The 20,777-nt window shown below is 44.1% G+C and overlaps 1 protein-coding gene across 23 annotated transcripts in view; it reads right to left on the reverse strand.

The window, feature by feature from the left end:
* dtnba (dystrobrevin, beta a) overlaps positions 1 to 20,777 on the reverse strand; it is a 446,182-nt gene that overhangs the window by 203,565 nt on the left and 221,840 nt on the right. For 22 of the 23 annotated variants that reach the window (XM_055635471.1, XM_055635463.1, XM_055635456.1 and 19 more), the window contains 2 exons: positions 19,002 to 19,107; positions 10,909 to 11,075 (listed from right to left, as the gene is read on the reverse strand). In XM_055635471.1, the coding sequence (XP_055491446.1) occupies positions 10,909 to 11,075; positions 19,002 to 19,107 (273 nt within the window). The remainder of the gene's footprint in view (positions 1 to 10,908; positions 11,076 to 19,001; positions 19,108 to 20,777) is intronic. The other variant, XM_055635453.1, reaches the window with a different exon arrangement.

Genomic DNA, 20,777 nt, shown 5'->3' on the forward strand with positions numbered 1-20,777 from the left:
GCAGACACAATGGCTGTTGGTGGTGGTAACTGCTTTGAAAGGCTGCAATGCAAAAAAAATGGCTGTTGTTGGTGGTGGTAACTGCTTTGATAGGCTGCTACACTGCAAAAAATGGCTGTTGTTGGTGGAGGTAACTGCTTTGAAAGGTTGCACTGCAAAAAAAAATGGCTGTTGGTGGTGGTAACTGCTTTGAAAGGTTGCACTGCAAAAACAAATGGCTGTTGTTGGTGGTGGTAACTTCTTTGAAAGGCTGCACGGCAAAAAAAATGGCTGTTGTTGGTGGAAACTTGACAACTTCCTGTTTGCACGAATATTGATTTTAGATAAAACGCTACCACTTACAGCTGTGATTTTTGGCCATCTTACTCAGTTCCTCACCACTCATCAGGTGCAGAAGATTCTTCCCATCAATTAAAAATAAAAGTGGTGTTAGTGTTAAAAAAAATGTTTTGAGAATCTCTCTACTGTCAATCATGCCATGAAGGCCACGCCCCTTCCAGAGGGGGAGGGATTATAAAACCCATAAGTGTGTGTGTGGCTCAGTCTCTGCAGGATGTGGAGAGAAACGTCACGACGGTCTGAGCTGTTAATCAACTGAACACACTGAATGTCTACTGAACTGTGAGTGTGGTGTTTTGTGCGGTTTTATAGTGGTTTTATGGTGGTTTCACCCTGATTGAAATGGTATGAAACTGCATTTGAATGTGGTTGTCTTGAAATTGAAATGGCATGAAACTGCACTTGAATTTGGTGGTCTTGCACCCTGCTTGAAGTGGCAGGAAACAGCACTTGAGTTTGGTGGCCCTGCGCCCTGCTTGAAGTGGTTGGAAACTGCATTTGAATTCGGTGGCCTTGCACCCTGCTTGAAGTGGTAAGAAGCTGCACTTGAATTTGGTGGCTTTGCACCCTGCTTGAAATGGTAGGAAACTGCATTTGAATTTTGTTGCCTTACACCCTGCTTGAAGTGGAATTTCAAAGAATGGCCGTGAGTCAACTGTTAGCCTACCAGCCGTTAATGAGCTGCCAGCACATCAGGCTTGAGTGACCGAGCTGCCACCTCAAGAATCCATTTGGCCCATAATGTCTATACTAACCAGTCCCTTCAGCCCACAGTACCCATACTGCATCGGGGGACCAGCCCTCCCGTTTGAACATGGGACCCAACAAGTCCCATTTAGTCTAGTATGATGCTATTAGCAGGCTTCACATTGTCTTCTGCATTTGGAACTGATCATCATGGCTCAATGGAGACATTCAGCCCACAGATGCAGTGCAGAAATGAACTGTGACAGAGCTCCAGTCATGCAGGCAGACTGACAAAAAATTGGATTCATCAATTTCCAAAGGAAGTGTCTGATAAAAGCGCACAATACATCAAAACTATATGTAATATTTAAGTAGAGAACATAAGTTTTAGGTTAACCGTGTGACCATGTGTTGAACTGGAAATCACAATGAAAAACTAATGGACAGCAAATGTCGTATGTAGAAAGGTCTTCCCCAAAAGAGTGAGAGATATAGGGATTATATATATATCTATTAGTTATAACATCAACTAAAATAGGTGTAAATATGCAATTATAATTGAAACAAAACATATGGAGTCATATTAACCCATTGTATGCTGCAAGTAAATAATGGTGGGTCTTTCCGTATTGATAATGGACCAAAGGGCATTATCTACACACAAGTAAAGAAACACTGGTAAAAAATAAATTGCAACAGTATCCTGCATGAAGCCTTTATGTGGAACCTTCATTGGAAGGAACTTCATGTGAGATGCTTTGTTGTACATTACTTTAATAGTGACTAAATTAATATATTGAAAAGGTCACTGGACAAAGATCCATACTTCATTATACACTAGGCAAATCCACCCATCTGTCAATCTCTTTCCTCTATGCCCAGATTTATAGGTTCCTCTACTCACGTTAAATTATGTTTAAACAGTCTTTTTTATTGTGAGGAATAAGTGACCAATACCAAGTGTTACTATGGAGTCTGAATGAGGTGTGATGGCGCATATTATACTCAATGGGTACATTACATTGATTCACTACTTTGGCCTGCATTCATGGCTGAATGTGAATAAAGGAACATTTCGTGGAACAGGCCGAGGGAGGGTGATTACAGTCAAGGAAAACAATAATTTTAGAGGGCATAATCATCCAATTGAAAGGAAGCACAAAGAAGGTTCCTTACAACATTCCCACCGATTGCCTTCTCCTTTTCTTGCTGGATGATTTGACTGGGAATCTTGCAGTGCTCCGAACTGAAATGTAAAACGCCTCTGCCTCAGTTGTTTCATTGCAATTTCTATTGGAGGAAGGGCCCAGGTTGTAATGTGCTTATATCCTTTCTTTGTAAGGTTCAAAACTGAAGTGGAGCTGCCTTTTAAACTAGTCTCTTGAAGTTGCTGGTCATTGAATACCCAACCACCAAGGACAAACTTTCAGTTTCAAGGATTCTCTACAGTTGCAACACTCCAGTACTTTGAAAATATTGCCGACCACCACACCACAATCGGGTGGCAACTTGCTTGGCTTTCACTGGTGGATCAGAGAAGGTCCAATTCATCCAATAAATGTTGGCTCTCTGAGCATGGGAATCAGGAAAACAAGCAATCAGCCTTCAGCCAATCTAAATATTGTGCACACTGGCACAGTCTATTATTATCCTACATCTTATCCTTAGCAGAGACCGAGCTGGAGTTTTAACTATTTCAGTTAAGTACCCAGGCATCGATGGTGAGGCAAGCATTGACAATATTTATTGACAATATTTAATTGTGCTTCGAAGATGAAAAGGCAGCTGCTGCGTCCATTTGGAAGATATGCACACTCTTCAGTTAGTTGCAGAGTTCCAATATGTGGACTCTGCAATACCAAAGAATGAGCAAAAATTATTCCCAATCAGTAAGGTGTGCGACTTGGAGTGGAAGAGAATTTGCAGATGGTGACTGGTCCAACTGCAGCCATTGGGAAAAAATTTATGAACAGCTTCTTCTTCTTGCGTATGGCTGGCACAGCCAAAAATTGTAGGACAACTTGTTCTATTTGATCTTATTTGATTGTGCACACCGGGTTGCTTGCATTCGTCGCAAAAGGGCGGACCATGTGAAGGTTGCAATCTCCAACCCCTATGAACAGCTTCAACAGAGGAACTCATTCTCAGAGTATAAATTCAAGGTACAAACATAAATATAATGATTATGTTTGTAGTAGTAGGAATTTGGGAAGAACAATTTATGCCATTTATTATTCAAAGAAATTATAGTTAAGATTCTCATAAATCAAGTGAACACCTCATTACATCCACAGACCATCCCCAAAAGCTACAAAGCCGCAGTCAATATATGCACTATAAATAGGGGAAGTGATGAATAATGAGGAAGAGGGTTTTGCATATCAAATTCACATGACATGACAAACATTACAAGTGAGTAATTTCTCTAAAGCAGCAAACAAAATATCGAATTTGTGTCAGGCAAATATAATATTGCATATAGAAAAGATTACTGATATACGGAAAAAAATTATGTTTTGTAATGTAAGCTGATGTTGAAGCACAGAGAGGGGACAGTGCAATGCATTCACTTATCTGAGGAATTACCAAGTGAAAGGAAGACTTTCACTGGAAGACTCGTATATATTCAGCAGGTCAGACAGCATTAGAACAGAGGGGAGTTTTCCGTCAATAACCTTTCTTCAGAACTGAGAAAAGATAAAAATCAAAGTGAAGTTGTTTTCTTTTGAAATCAAGATATGGGAGTGATTTGAGTGAACTATTTAAAATTGTGACTGGACAGGACATTCAATTGGTGGTCAATAGCTCTTAAAGTGGCAGGTTATGATAGTTACAAGGTTAAATATGAGATTCATGGCACAAGGCAAAATAAACATTTTGTATTTCTAAATAGGGTTGTGGAATTGAGGAATGTACGATCGATCAAGTCTGCATTTAAACATGCATTAGACAAAGCCAATGGGCCATGGCATCGGAATTATTGATCCACCAGCAAAGACTGGCCTGAATTATGTATTCAAATGCCAATTTCTATGTAAAATTGTCTGTGAAAACTGAATTATATTGAAAAGAAAGTAAGCGCTACATTTACTGAACAAAAAATATCAACTGAAATTGCTTCAATTTTGGAAACATACATTCTAAACTGTTTATTCAGCACCATCTATTGGTGATGACTAGGAAAGATTCTTGAGGAAATTTCTCAGTATGTATTTTGTTGAAACTTCTTTCATTGACGCCATCTACACTTCATGCTGCCTTGGAAATGCAGCCAAGATAATCAAAGGAGTGACCCCCCCTCCAGTCAATCCTCCTTCTCTCTGCTTCCATCTAGCAGAATGTACAGAAGCTTAAAAGCCAGGCTCAAGAACAACTCCCTCCCCTCTCTTAGCTGGCTTCTGAACAGTCTTCCCATCAGCTGGGGTACTGTTTGATGCAAATCTACCCCATTGAGAACAATGGACTTTGTCTAAGGAACTCTATGCTCTATCTATTGTACTTGAGTTTGAACTGATGGTACCAATGTATGTTTTTTCTGATCTGTTTGGATAGCATGCAAAACAAAGCTTTTCTCTGTACCTCGGTACATGTGATAATAATAAGCCTAAACCTAAGTGACGTGATTCAAGGAGCAGTCCCTCGGTAAAAATTGACAGGTAAATAGATATAGTCACAACATTTTTAAGTGGTACTGGATATTGGGATCCAAGGATTATGAATATTTATTTGTGGGCAGAAAAGCGCAAGAGCAAGACCGCAAGATGACTATGAGCACTGCTGGCTCGCAGCTCCAGTGACCCAGGCTTGAATCTGATCTCTTGTGCTATCGCTGTGGAGTTTGCATGTTTTCCTTCTGCACAGCTTTCACGAGATGCTCCCTCCCACATCGCTTGATGGCCAAGTACAATATCTCTAACATGGGTGGCTGGGGAGATGATGAATGTGGAAAAAAAGGGATGACAGAAGATAACTGAGGTACTGGGAATAACAGATGGGGGACCGGCATTCTGGCAGGCAGGTTTGCCACTGCGACACAGGTGGTTTAAAACTAAATAAGGTTGGGGGGTCAAATGGGATAGTCTCGGACGGAGTTAAAGGGAAAGGGAGTAAGGGGATAGTTAATGACTCCAGAATTAACGGGAAAGAAAGCTCACAAAGGGATAGAAGAGTATGACCAAGTGTAATAGTAAAGTAAAGTAGATGAGCTTGAGGCTCAGTTAGAGGTTGGTAGATATGACATTGTTGCGAATTACCGAGACGTGGCTGCAGGTGGATCGGGCCTGGGAACTTAATATTCAGGGTTATACATCCAATAGAAAGGACAGGCAGGTGGGCAGATAGTGTGGGGGGGGGGGGGGGTTAGCTCTTCTGGTGAGGAATGGAATTCAGTCCCTTGCGGGGAAGACATAGGGACTGACGAGGTAAAGTCACTGTAGACTGAGGTGAGGAATTGCAAAGGCAAGAAGACACTATTTGGTGTTATCTACAGACCCCCAAATAGTAGCCCGGATGTAGGGTGTAAGTTACAGCAGGAGTTAAAACTGGCATGCAACAAAGGTAATGCCACAGTGGTGATGGGGGATTTCAATATGCAGATAGACTGGGAAAATCAGGTTGATTCAGGACTCCAAGAAAGAGAGTTTGTAGAATGCCTCCGAGATGGATTCTTAGAGCAGCTTGTAATGGAGCGGACCAAAGAAAAGGCAATTCTGGATTTAGTGTTGTCCAATGAACCAGTTTTTAATAAGAGAACTCGAGGTAAAGGAACCGCTTGGAGGTAGTGATTATAATATGATTAAATCAGGATAAAAGGTTAAATCAGAAGGATCAGTGATGCAGTCGAGCAAAGGGGACTATGAAGGCATGAGAGGGGAGCTGGCCAAGATAGACTGGAAAGGGATACTAGCAGGAATTTCTGGGCATAATCCGGAAGACGCAGGATCATTTCATTCCAAAAAGGAAGAAAGATCCTAAGGGGAGTAGGAGGCAACCGTGGCTGACAAGAGAAGTTAGGGATAGAATAAAACTAAACGTAAAGATGTATAACACAGCAAAGAGTAGCCGACAGCCAGAGGATTGGGAAACTTTCATAGGACAACAGAATGAAACAAAACAGGCAAAATGGGCTGAAAAGATGAAGTACAAGGGGAAGCTGGCCAGGAATATAAAGAAGGACAGTGAAAGCTTCTTTAGATATGTTATGGGGGAAAAAGAGTAGCAAAGTCAAATGTTGGTCCCTTGAAGGCAGACACGGGTGAAATTATTATGGGGAACAAGGAAATGGCAGAAGAGTTGAACAGGTACTTCGGATCTGTCTTCACTAAGGAAGACACAAACAATCTCCCAGAAGTACGGGAGGACAGAGGATCTAAGGGAGTAGAGGAACACAAAGGTACACAAAGAAGCTGGAGAAACTCAGCGGGTGCAACAGCATCTATGGAGCGAAGGAAATGGGCAACGTTTCGGGCCGAAACCCTTCTTCAGACTGATCGGGGGCAGGGGGGGGCGGGGACAAGAAAGGAAAAAGGAGGAGGAGCCCGAAGGCTGGGGGATGGGAGGAGACAGCAGGGGGACTGAGGAAGGGGAGGAGACAGCAAGGACTAACAAAATTGGGAGAATTCGATGTTCATGCCCCCAGGATGCAGACTCTCCAAACGGAATATGAGGTGCTGTTCCTCTAATTTCCGGTGCTGCTCGCTGTGGCCATGGAGGAGACCCAGGGCAGAGAGGTCGGAGACGGAGTGGGAGGGGGAGTTGAAGTGCTGAGCCACCGGGAGGTCAGCTTGGTTATTGCAGACCGAGCGGAGGTGTTCGGCGAAACGATCGCCCAACCTGCGCTTGGTCTCACCGATATAGATCTGCTGACATCTAGAGCAGCGGATGCAATAGATGAGGTTGGAGGAGATGCAGGTAAACCTCTGTCGCACCTGGAACGATTGCTTGGGTCCTTGAACGGAGTCGAGGGGGGAGGTAAAGGGACAAGTGTTGCATCTCATGCGGTTGCAAGGGAAAGTGCCCGGGGAGGGGGTGGTATGAGAGGGAAGGGAAGAATTGACAAGGGAGTTATGGAGGGAACGGTCTTTGTGGAAGGCAGATATGGGGGGAGATGCGAAGATGTGGCGAGTGGTGGGGTCACGTTGGAGGTGGCGAAGCTGATGGAGGATTACTTTTTGTATGTGACGGCTGGTGGGGTGAAAGGTGAGGACTAGGGGGACTTTGCCCTTGTTGCGAGTGGGGGATGGGGAGAGAGAGCAGTGTTGCGGGGTATGGAAGAGACCCTGGTGCGAGCCTCATCTATGGTGGAGGAGGGGAACCCCTGTTCCCTGAATAATGAGGTCATTTCAGATGTCCTGGTGTGGAACGCCTCATCCGTGGAGCAGATGCGGCGTAGACCTAACTTTCATTAGGTGAGAAATAGTATTGGGTAGGCTAATGGGACTGAAGGATGATAAATCCCCTGGGCCTGATGGTCTACATCCCAGGGTCCTCAGGGAGGTGGCTCTAGAAATAGTGGACGCATTGGTAATAATGGGGCATTTGGATAGCAGTAAAAGGATTAGTCCGTCAGCATGGATTTATGAAAGGAAATCATGCTTGACTAATCTTCTGGAATTTTTTGAGGATGTGACAAGTAAAATGGATGAAGGGGTGACTTTGATAAGGTCCCGCACGGGAGTGGTGACTAAAATTAGAGCACACGGTATTGCGGGTAGGGTGTTGACGTGGATAGAAAATTGGTTGGCAGGCAGGAAGCAAAGAGTAGGAGTGAACGGGTCCTTTTCAGAATGGCAGGCAGTGGCGAGTGGAGTGCCGCAAGGCTCGGTGTTGGTGCCACAACTGTTTACCATATATATTAATGATTTGGAAGAAGGAAGTAGGATTAAACACTCAGCATGGATTTATGAAAGGAAAATCATGCTTGACTAATCTTCTGGAATTTTTTGAGGATGTGACAAGTAAAATGGATGAAGGGGTGCCTGTGATAAGGTCCCGCACGGGAGTGGTGACTAAAATTAGAGCACACGGTATTGCGGGTAGGGTGTTGACGTGGATAGAAAATTGGTTGGCAGGCAGGAGGCAAAGAGTAGGAGTGAACGGGTCCTTTTCAGAATGGGCAGATGCGTGCCAGATGCAGTATAATATAGATAAATGTGAGGTTATCCACTTTGGTGGCAAAAACAAGGGGACAGATTATTATCTCAATGGGGTTAGGTTAGGTAAGGGGGAGGTACAGTGAAACATAGAAAATGGGTGCAGGAGTAGGCCATTCGGCCCTTCGAGCCTGCAACGCCATTCAATATGATCATTGCTGATCATCCAACTCAGTATCCTGTACCTCCCTTCTCTCCATACCCCCTGATCCCTTTCGCCACAAGGGCCACATCTAACTCCCTCTTAAATATAGCCAATGACCTGGCCTCAACTACCTTCTGTGGCAGAGAATTCCACAGATTCGCCACTCTCTGTGTGAAAAAAAACTTTTTCTCATCTCGGTTCTAAAAGACTTCCCCCTTATCCTTAAACTGTGACCCCTTGTTCTGGACTTCCCCAACATCGGGAACAATCTTCTTGCATCTAGCCTGTCCAACCCCTTAAGAATTTTGTAAGTTTCTATAAGATCCCCCCCCCTCAATCTCCTAAATTCTAGCGTGTACAAGCCGAGTCTATCCAGTCTTTATTCACATGAAAGTCCTGCCATCCCAGGAATCAATCTGGCGAACCTTCTCTGTACTCCCTCTATGGCAAGAATGTCTTTCCTCAGATTAGGAGACCAAAACTGTATGCAATACTCCAGGTGTGGTCTCACTGAGACCCTGTACAACTGCAGTAGAACCTCCCTGCTCCTATACTCAAATCCTTTTGCTATGAATGCTAACAAACCATTCGCTTTCTTCACTGCCTGCTGCACCTGCATGTCTACTTTCAATGACACCCAGGTCTCGTTGCATCTCCCCTTTTCCTAATTGGCCGCCATTCAGATAATAGTCTACTTTCCTGTTGCCACCAAAGTGGATAACCTCACATTTATCCACATTATACTGCATCTGCCATGCATTTGCCCACTCACCCAACCTATCCAAGTCACCTTGCAGCCTCCTAACATCCTCCTCAGAGCTAACACTGCCCCCCAGCTTTGTGTCATCCGCAAACTTGGAGATGTTGCATTCAATTCCCTCGTCCAAATCATTAATATATATTGTAAATAGCTGGGGTCCCATCACTGAGCTTTGCGGTACCCCACTAATCACTGCCTGCCATTCTGAAAAGGACCCGTTTACTCCTACTCTTTGCTTCCTGTCTGCCAGTCAGTTCTCTAACCCCCAATATCGTGTGCTTTAAGTTTGCAAACTAATCTCTTATGTGGGACCTTGTCGAAAGCCTTCTGAAAGACCAGATATAATACATCCACTGGTTCTCCCTTATCCACTCAACTAGTTACATCCACAAAAAAATCTATAAGGTTCATCAGACATGATTTACCTTTCATAAATCCATGCTGACTTTGTCCAATTTCACCACTTTCCAAATGTGCTGCTATCCCATCTTTAAAAACTGACTCTAGCATTTTCCCCACTATCGATGTTAGACTAACTGTAATTCCCCGTTTTCTCTCTCCCTCCATTTTTAAAAAGTGAGGTTACATTAGCTACCCTCCAATCCTCAGGAACTACTCCAGAATCTAAAGAGTTTTGATAAAGTATCACTAATGCATCCACTATTTCTGGGGCTACTTCCTTAAGCACTCTGGGATGCAGCCTGGGTGTCCTTGTACACCGGTCACTGAAAGTTTGCGTGCAGGTACAGCAGGCAGTGAAGAAAGCTAACGGAATGTTGGCCTTCATAACAAGAGGATTTCAGTATAGGAGTAGAGAGGTTCTTCTGCAGTTGTATAGAGCTCTGGTAAGACCACATCTGGAGTATTGCGTACGGTTTTGGTCTCCTAATTTGAGAAAGGACATCCTTGTGATTGAGGCAGTGCAGCGTAGGTTCACGAGATTGATCCTTGGGATGGCGGGACTGTCATATGAGGAAAGATTAAAAAGACTAGGCATGTATTCACTGGAGTTTAGAAGGATGAGGGGGGTTCCTATAGAAACATATAAAATTATAAAAGGACTGGACAAGCTAGATGCAGGAAAAATGTTCCCAATGCTGGGCGAGTCCAGAACCAGGGGCCACAGTCATAGAATAAAGGGGAGGCCATTTAAGACTGAGGTGAGAAAAAACGTTTGCACCCAGAGAGTTGTGAATTTGTGGAATTCCCTGCCACAGATGGCAGTGGAGGCCAAATCACTAGATGGATTAAAGAGAGAGTTAGATAGAGCTCTAGGGGCTAGTGGAATCGAGGGATATGGGGAGAAGGCAGGCACAGGTTATTTATTGGGGACGATCAGCCATGATCACAATGAATGGCGGTGCTGGCTTGAAGGGCCGAATGGCCTCCTCCTGCACCTATTTTCTATGTTTCTATGTTTCTATGATTGTTGCAAGAGCTAGCGTACACCTGGTAAGCTGAACAGCTTCCTTCTACATTATGATAAATGTAAAAACAAAATATGAGAATATCACTTCTGATTCCTGTAAACGGGAGAGAACAAAGGCAAAGATAGACAATTTCCTTGGCCTTTCACTTTGTTGTCATTTTCAAATGCGGAAAGTTTCACGACTGTTATTACAATCCGAGAATTTTAAAAAACCCAGGGCGGCTGGAAATAAACCTATCAAACTCTCAACGTAAAGTAAAATTGTAGGAAAAAGTAAAATAAGAGACATGCAGTCACCCTGTGGACAATTAATGTGTGCATCATTCTTATTTGGATATTTTAAAATGACACACATCTCGAACATATTTTGGGAAATAACAGGCATTCTTCTACTCACCCAAGAGGAGTGCTCCTTCATTTGATGCTGGTTGCTGTGGGAGCCGCTGGCATAACCCCGCCAAAAGCAAGTTTGACAAAGCTGGTAGTTATGGCATTGCTGACAACGGTAGCGGAAGCCCATCATACTCTCACTGCGACAATAGGAACACTCCACCGGATGGAAGACTGCAACAAAAAGGAAATCAATCACATTTTCCGGTGAAGTGATGGACTCAAAAAAAATTAAACAATGTGCTTGACTAACACAGCAGGTCCAACAACATTTCTGGAGAACATGGGTAGCTGCGTTTCTAATTGGGAACTTTCTTTAGACTGGGAGCTGGTAGGTATGACATTGGTGACAATGACAGCAGAAACCCATTACACTCTCTTGGCAGCAACATAAATGCTCCACCACTGCAAAAAACAGGAAATGAAAATGGGTCCTGATCCAAAACAGGAAATGAAAATGGGTCCTGATCCGAAACATCACCTATCCATGTTCTCCAGAAATGCTGTCTGTCCCACTGAGTTACTCCAGCACTTTGTGCCTTTAACACTAAGAAGGTTTCCAGTGCAATGTGAAATAATTGGTTAAAGAAACCATGAATGAGAATTTTCTTACGGTGGAAAACAAGGTAACATTGGTATTTTCAAGTTATCTTCTCCATGGTGCTAGATTTGTACCAGTTCCTTGCCTCTAACTTTGTAGACATCAGCTGGTCCTAAATCCTTATTAATCGCACTGAGTCTCCCACCGTCAATCTCCAGGTGGTGCCAACGGACAACGCAGAGAGAAGATAGTAACGTTTACGAGAAATTCTCCTTCAAAGTGTTCATGAACACATTCAACATTCAAAGTTGTCTCAAGGATCAGGACTCAACTGGTTCTGCCATAACTTCATCAATCAATGCTGGAACACCAATACACAATGTCGTAGAATAGAATAAATGTATACCTGATGACACATTCTTTTCTGTCGATGTATCATAGGCCAGAGGGAAAACACCAAGAGAGAACAAGGAATAGAATGGGTTTTGTTAGGAATATTTTCCCAACCAACGACAGTCACAGAAATTTAGATCCAACTGAATGTTTAATACATGAGAGAGGATCGCGCAGAGTACAGGCGTCTGAGGGAGTCTCTCTCCCGAAGCAGTGCCCAAACTAATTCTTTTATACAATGGAGTAAACAAGGATGTATCTACCATAACTGAATCTCATCACGCAGGTATCGGTTTTCCCAACTTAATCTCATCACACAGGACCACAACTTAATCTCATCACGCAGGGTAATAATAATAATAATAAATTTTATTTATGGGCGCCTTTCAAGAGTCTCAAGGACACTTTACAAAAATTTAGCAGGTAGAGGAAAAACATGTAAGGGAATTAAATAAATAGTAGAGACATGGCTAATACACAAAGTAAATAGAGAATTCAATACAAAACAGTATGAGGCAATTAATGCACAGATGAAATGGGACGGCACGTGGGGCTAAGGATAGGCAGAGGTGAAGAGATGGGTCTTGAGGCATGACTGGAAGATGGTGAGGGACACGGAATTGCGGATCAGTTGGGGGAGAGAGTTCCAGAGCCTGGGAGCTGCCCTGGAGAAGGCTCTGTCCCCAAAACTGCGGAGGTTGGACTTGTGGATGGACAGGAGACCAGCTGATGTGGATCTGAGGGACCGTGAGGGTTGGTAGGGGGAGAGGAAGTCAGTGAGATATGGGGGGGCCAGATGGTGGAGGGCTTTGTAGGTGAGGATCAGGATTTTGTAGGTGATCCGGTGGGAGATGGGAAGCCAGTGAAGTTGTTTGAGGACTGGAGTGATGTGATGCCAGGATTTGGTGTAGGTGATGAGTCAGGCGGCTGCGTTCTGGACCAGTTGGAGTCGGTTGATGTAGGTGGAGCTGATGCCAAGGAGAAGTGAGTTGCAATAGTCCAGTCGGGAGGAGATGAAGGCATGGATGAGTCTTTCAGCAGCGGGCGGTGTGAGCGAGGGTCTGAGTTTGGTGATGTTGCGGAGCTGAAAGAAGGAGGTTTTAATGTCATGGCGGATGTGAGGCTCAAGGGAGAGGGTGGAATCAAAGATCAAACCAAGGTTGCGGGCCTTGGGAGATGGGGAGACAGTGGTGCCGTCGATGGTGAGAGTGGGGTTATTGATTTTGCTGAGTGTGGCTTTGGAGCCAATGAGGAGGAATTCTGTCTTATTGCTGTTGAGTTTGAGGAATTTTTGTTGCATCCAGGTTTTTACAGTTGACAAACAGGAGTTGATATGGGAGAGGGGGGGGGATGTGGGGGGATTTGGTGCCGAGGTAGATCTGGGTGTCATCAGCGTAACAGTGGAAGTCCCGATTGAAGTGGCGGAGTATCTGACCAAGGGGGAGGATGTAGATGATGAAGGTAGAACTTAATCTCATCATGCAGGGTACAAAGTACAAACCCACAGTAAGCGCATAATGTCATCCCAAGATAGACTTGCCCATACATGATTCTTAAAGGTACAGTCCCCGATACCTATAGGAATGAATTTTTATATCATTTTCCCCCTGTTTATACAATTATCCAACAATTTATTAACAATTTCCAAAAATTCCCCCGTCCCGAACGCCTCCCTGGTTCCATCACAACATTGCACTTTCTTTTGACTTTATGCAATCTGTTCATCCGCGGGGGTTCCGTTCAGGCCATGAAGGTATCCCTTAGGTCAATGTCCACTTCTTCTTCCTCAATCCCTTTCTGAGGAACCAACTCGTACATCATCTGCATTTTCTTTGTAAGGGCTGTTTCTATTAGTCTTTGAGACAACCCTCGAACACAGGGAATTATACAGCATCCCAATCCGGCTAACATTCCTGTAATCACTATTAAGGATGTTAGTGAAGAAATGACAATATTTTTCCATTTCCCGAACAAGCTTTCAAGGAACCCTGTCCATGAAGTGTCTACCCCAGAGTTCTCGGCCAGCTCCTCCGCCAGTGATGATAACCCAGCCAAGGCCCTGGAGACTGAACCGTCCGGGGCAGTATTATTTGGAATTAAGGTGCAGCATGATGAGCCAAACATGACGCACGCGCCTCCTCTGTCGGCTAATAACATGTCTAAGGCCATCCGATTTTGCCAGGCCATTAGGCTAGTTCGATCCAATTGTTCGGCCATGCCTTTTATGGCATCTCTTGTATAGTTAATGAACCGCTGCTGATTGTATTACAGATAGTTGGTCCAGTCTACATTCTTATTAGTGGTTGACCACCAGAAAAAGACTGACTCAAGCCTGGCGGCTATCTGATTTTGGGCCTTAAACTCATCTGGGACCCCCCTAGGGACCCCGATTTCATCAATGTAGATGTGTTTGTCGAATGATCCCTTAATTAATTCCCGCTGTACTCTTTTCCCTGATTCCATCCTTCCCGGGTCCTCTCTGCCTTCGTCCCTCCTTAGAGTCACTATGGCGAAGGGCATTATAAGCTCGGTCATTGCGCACGTCCCCTTCTATTTCTGGGGTAGCTTTGTTCTTAATATCCTACCTCCACAATATCACCATATATCTGCCCTCCCAACTTTCTGTTGTGTCAGAAGGTTGACGTCTAATTCCAGCAGGGGACTTGGGCCCGTAGTTGGTTCGACTCCAGAAACCTTTACTGTAGTTACACAGTTCCCCACTTTGCCCAACTCCTTTCCTTCCTCACTCCACCTAGAGAAGCAATTAAATCCTCCCCCTGTCGGGATGGTGAATGGTGGTGGGACCATGTCTTTCAGCATTGCCAGGAACAGGTAATGTAGGTCTGAGCAGTTTTTATTTTTTGGTGCTTCCTTCCCCGTGAACAGGACAGCATGCATGTGACCCCTCCTGGGGAGTTACTAAAATTCAGGGGAAATGGGGTGTGGATGAGTTGTGGTTTGGCTGATGCACAGGCATAGCAATCACTTTGTCCCAATGTGTTTGCCGTGTACCTTGTCCATTCCAGCCAGGTATTTTCGTCCGCGTATCCCGTTTCTACCTCCAAGGACTTTCTTAGGTCATTAATTGGAATTATTTTTATAATCCTTTCTTCAGGTCCTATTGGTTTTGGGATGGGCGTGACTCCTCCCTTACTCCCTTTCTCGACCTCTATTCTGAATTTGCAACATGGGTCCTGCATCCTTACATCTACACAAAGGAAGTAGTTGCCTAGTTGTTTGGGCTTCTTTATTGTCATGATGGTTTTCCAATTCTTTCGATGGAGGGGTGAGGAGGCCACCACCAGGGACCACCAGCTGTGTAAGTCTGTTCAGTCTGACATTCCCCACCCTTGGTAGCCCCTATTGAGAGAGTGCTGGAAAACCTGACCCCATGTGCTGCACGGGGCTCTGCACACGTATGTTCCATCGGTGTCATAGGCTCTTTCGACACACCACGTTCCGGGGTACTCTTTACATGGGTCAATGTGGAAGGTGCCTGTTTTATCTTCCTTAAGTTTTATAACATAATCCCATCTGTTTGCAACCATACAAAGACTAGTCGTCCAAATCCATTTTATGATTGATTTTTTCTTTTTTTTTTGTTGGTTACGACAAGTTACTCGGGTTTTAGTCGTTACTGGGCCCTGGTAGGCCGTCAGCCGTCACTAATTCCCTTGTTCCTTTTTGTTCTCGGAGTTTACCTTCATTCGTTTACAATGTGTCATGTGTACCCACGTTGGTCTCTCCGCGATCCTTGTGGCCGTTGGTGTGGTGAGCAGAACTTGGTAAGGTCCGTCCCACCGAGGGTTCGACCACCTTTTTCTTTTGATGACCTTGATAAACACCCAGTCGCCTGGTTTCACAATCTCCTCGAACCTTTGGTTTTCCTGTTCCAGGCTGGTCAGGTTCCTTTTCAGTTTGTCGAGCCCATTCTGATTCTCTCCTCGAGACGTACGACAATTCCTTTTCCCTGTCAAGTCCAACTTGACTCTGAAGTCCCAGACTTCTTTGGCGACGCCGGTCGCTGGAGTAGTCCAACTACTCTCTTCAATTGTCCCAGACAATTCTGTCCGGCGTTTCTGCTCTCCGAGGAAGGTAACAAAGTACAACTCAACAAAGTAAAAATTACTTAACCCGGGGGCCCCTTCCTACAGAACATTCAGTTTTATCTCAGCCGTGTCGATTGGACCCCGTCACTCTGTTTCCACCTTCCGTAAATCCTTAAAGTGAGAGCTCTCGGTTTATTGGAAGAAGGCAACAGAGGTATTGGGGCCCCACGTTGCGCGCCAATTGTGTTAGGAATATTTTCTCAACCAACGACAGTCACAGAAATTTAGATCCATCTGAATGTTTAATACATGAGAGAGGTTCGCACAGAGTACAGGCGTCTGAGTGAGTCTCCCTGCCGAAGCAGCGCTCAAACTGATTATTTTATACCATGGAGTAAACAAGGATGTATCGACCACAACTTAATCTCATCACGCAGGTATCGAACACGACTTAATTTCATCACACAGGGTACAAAGTACAAACCCACAGTCAACACATAATGTCGTCCCAAGATAGACTTGCCCATATATGATTCTTAAAGGTATAGTCCCCGATACCTATAGGAATGAATTTTTATATCAGTCATCAGAAAGAAGTACTTCAACAATTCATCCCCTTACAGCATAAAAATAGGACAATCATTCAGAACATTGAAAGTCACTGCATTATATGAAGGTCGTGAGGATGTGAGAGATGGTCCTGAAAGGATTTACAAGAATGTTTCTTGTTGTGACGGACAATAATTACAAGGCCAGATTACAGAGATTAGGACTGTTTCTTTCAGAGAAAGCTGATGGGAGATTTGATATGAGGAGCCAGCACAGACAGGATAGCAACAACCACATCGGGATCGCTTTGTACAGCATTGGTTTCTCATCTCATAAACAATGCTTAAGCATCAGAAGCAGTTCAACGAAGACTAACTGAACTGATACCTCCAATGGAAGGGTTAGACACCGCCATTCAATGTGATCATGGCTGATCATCCCCAATCAGTACCCCGTTCCTGCCTTCTCCCCATATCCCCTGACTCCATTATTTTTAAGAGCCCTATCTAGTTCTCACTTGAAAGCATCCAGAGAACCTGCCTCCACCACCCTCTGAGGCAGAGAATTCCACAGACTCACCATTCTCTGTGAGAAAAAGTGTTTCCTCGTCTCTGTTCTAAATGTCTTACTCCTTATTCTTAAACTGTGGCCACTGGTTCTGGACTCCCCCAACATCGGGAACATGTTTCCTGCCTCTAGCATGTCCAAACCCCTAACAATCTTATACGTTTCAATGAGATATCCTCTCATCCTTCTAAACTCTAGAGTGTACAAGTTCAGCTGCTCCATTCTATCAGCATATGACAGTCCTGCCATCACGGGAATTAACCTTGTAAACCTACGCTGCACTCCCTCAATAGCAAGAATGTCCTTCCTCAAATTAGGGGACCAAATTAGGGTTTGGCTTATGAGGAAAGGTTGAGAGGCTAGGTTTATATCTACTGATGTTTATTGGTGATCTAATTAAAATACATAATATCCTCAGGGTTCTTGACAGTATGAATGTGGAAAGAATGTTTCCACATGAGAATATTAGTACTAAGGTTTCAAGGTTCAAGGTTTCAAGGTCAGTTTATTGTCACGTATCAATTAAGGTACAGTGAAATATGAATTACCATACAGCCATACTAAAAAAAAAGGAATAAGACACACAACCTCATCAAAGTTAACATCCGCCACAGCAAATTCCCCACTTTTCTCACTGTGATGGAAGGCCACAAAGTCCAATCTTCGTCCTTTTTTATTCTCCCGTGATTGGGGCAGTCGAACTTTCCGCAGTCGGGGCAATCGAAGCTCCTGCAGACGACAGTCAAAGCCTCCGTGTCTGGACGATTGAAGGTCCCGCGACGAGGCAATCGAAGCTCCTGCGTTGGGGCGATCAAATCTCCCGTGTCTGGGCGATCAAAACTCCCGCGTTGGGGCGATCCAAACTCCCGCGTCAGGGCGATCGAAGCTCCCGCGTTGGGGCGATCGAAGCTCCCGTGTCTGGGCGATCCAAACTCCCGCGTCGGGGCGATCGAAGCTCCCGCGTCGGCGCGATCAAAACTCCCGCGTCGGGGCGATCAAAACTCCCGCGTCGGGGCGATCGAAGCTCCCATGTTGGGGCGATCGATGCTCCCGCGTTGGGGCGATCCAAACTCCCGTGTCGGGGCGATTGAAGGTCCCGCGTCGGCGCGATCAAAGCTCCCGCGTTGGGGCGATCGAAGCTCCCGCGTTGGGGCGATCCAAACTCCTGCGTTGGGGCCCACGTCGGGGTGGTCGTATCTCCTGTGGCTTGTAGTTCCCGAAGTTGGTTTCTAAACAGAGACCGCAAGCTCCACGATGTTAGTCCGCAGGCTTCCACGGTTGGAGCCACGATGTCAATCCCTGACAGGGATCGCCAGCTCCATGATGTTAAGTCCGCAGGTCCCAAGTAAAACAAGCTAAAGAACACTAAAAACATACATTTAACACATTAACAAATAACTAAGAAGGAAGGGACAAACAGACTGTTGGCGAGGTAGCAATTACAGGCACCTCCCGGTGTCATCACTCTTTAAAAATAATGGATAATCTATTTACATAAGTGGAACGGCAAATTTTTTCCCTCTCAAAATGGTTGAGTGTCTTTGGAATTCTCTTCCTCCAAAGTTTCGTGGAAGCAAAGTCTTTACTATTTTTAAGGCATCCATAGGGAGACTTCATAAACAAGGAATTGAAAGACCAGGAATGAACAGGAAGGTGGAGTTGAGGTTACAATCAAATCTTATTAAATTGAACGCAAACTTGAAGGAGCATGTGGCTGGCACCAGCTCCTAATTTCTATGTTCATATGGTTCTTTTTTTCCTCTAAGGTGAGCAATAGATTGGAAATCATAGGCAAAGATGTCAGTGGCAACATATTTTGAGAGATTTTGAGAGATCAAGAGATTTTGCGGACTTTTTTTACTTATTCGTTTACAGAATATGGAGGCCAATGTTTCTCATCACCGAGAAGCAGGTGGTGAGCTGCCAATGTTTTGCATTGCTGCAGTCTGGTGTTTATTAGTACAGTCCTGTTTGATAGTCAGTTTAATTGCCAGAACTTACCGTTTTCCACATTGGCAAGTCGGTGCATGAGTGGTAACCAAACGAGGCACTGCGGAGGAGGGTCAGCCATCATTGTATCCAAAAACATGTTCAAGCTAATTTTCTTCTGAAAATAAAGAACATGACCATTAGTTGCATGCATTTTGGCAGATAGTACATTCCTATACAAAACACAATTGGTCACAGGGAGAACGCACAAAGTCCACACATTCAGTACCAGTGTTTTGAATTGATTACCGTGGAGCTGTGAGGAATCAGCTCGACAAGATGTAACATTTTGCTGTCCTTCCTAACCAACTGTCCCATCCCACACCTTCAAAACAATTATACCATCCAATCTTCTAATTCAGCTAAATTACTTTAATATCTTTCCTCAAATTCACCTCAATGCTGCAGTGTTTTGAAGATAAAGGCAAACCACACTTATCAAAAGCAACAATTTAACATCTAAACAAAGAACTGCAGATGCTGGTCAATGTACAAATGAGTAACTCAGCAGGTTAGGCAGCATCTCTGGAGAACATGGACAGGGGACATTTGAACAAGCATCTCGTGGGACTTTCACAGAGAATCTGTCCTAGATTTTCCATCTGATAAATGTTCATTCCTGGCTTATCATCACCAAATGCAAAATTGTACGCAATAGGAAAAGTCAACCTGTATATATTTAATACCTTACTATATATAATGGCCTGAATGTGTGAACATTTACTTTGTCCTCAAAAATAGCCCGAGATATTTACAATTACAGTGTGAATACCCATACCTAGTATTTTTTTCTAGACAATATATACCTTTAATGAACAAACATGTCATGTGGCTGGGAAGAAAAATAACTTTTTTTAAAGAGGTGTCAGCACCACATACTGGCACATACTGTCACAAAAAAAATCCCTGCCCTTGTGTGTTGCCATTATTTTCCTGGCTGCCCATCTTGAAGTCAGAATAAACGCAGATCAGCTCACTGACATCATCATCAACGTCATCCATTAATTAGCAACGCCTATCAATGTAGCAAAAGCATTGGGTCCTCCATCACAGAAATAAGATGATCAACATCAAGCCATGGGAGGAAATATTTAATTACTTTTTAGCTGTAAAACTGGAAAAAATGCAGCTCCTCAATTAAACTTAGCTGAATGCAGAACATGATAAAACATGATTTAATCTGATGTCCTGGTAAGTGGTTAGCAAGCAGAGGACTAAAGTCAAAGATTCATTTGAGACCATCCCCCTTGGTTGAGATCATTCCCCTTGGTTGTCTGATATCATTTGCCATGTTTCAAGCAAACTGAAAACAAACCATCACCTTTCAAGTCATACGAATTTGCTATTATGTTAGTAGAATGATTGTCAACTTGTATAAAGTGCAGAAAAAGTACAACATACCATCAAAATGTCCATCAACTTAATCTACTGTTATATCCATGAACAAAACTGGAAAAACAACCAAACTCATCTTGTGAAGCATCAAAGGTGACTCGCAATCTACATGCAGATTGGGCCAAACAAATTGGTAACAATGCTGAGGAGGATTTCCTGGAATGTATACAGGATGGATTTTTAAACCAAGATGTAGAGGAACCGACTAGAGGGCAGGCTATCCTAGACTGGGCATTGTGTATTGAGGGAGGATTAGTTAGCGATCTTGGTGTGCAAGGCACCTTGGGCAATGGTGACCATAATACGGTGGAATTCTGCATTAGGATAGAGAGTGACAAGGTAAATTCAGAGACTAGGGCCCTAAACTTGAATAAAGGAGACTTTGAAGGTATG

The sequence above is a fragment of the Leucoraja erinacea genome, chromosome 5 (genome assembly GCF_028641065.1).
Source record: "Leucoraja erinacea ecotype New England chromosome 5, Leri_hhj_1, whole genome shotgun sequence".
Taxonomy (NCBI): Eukaryota; Metazoa; Chordata; class Chondrichthyes; order Rajiformes; family Rajidae; genus Leucoraja; species Leucoraja erinaceus.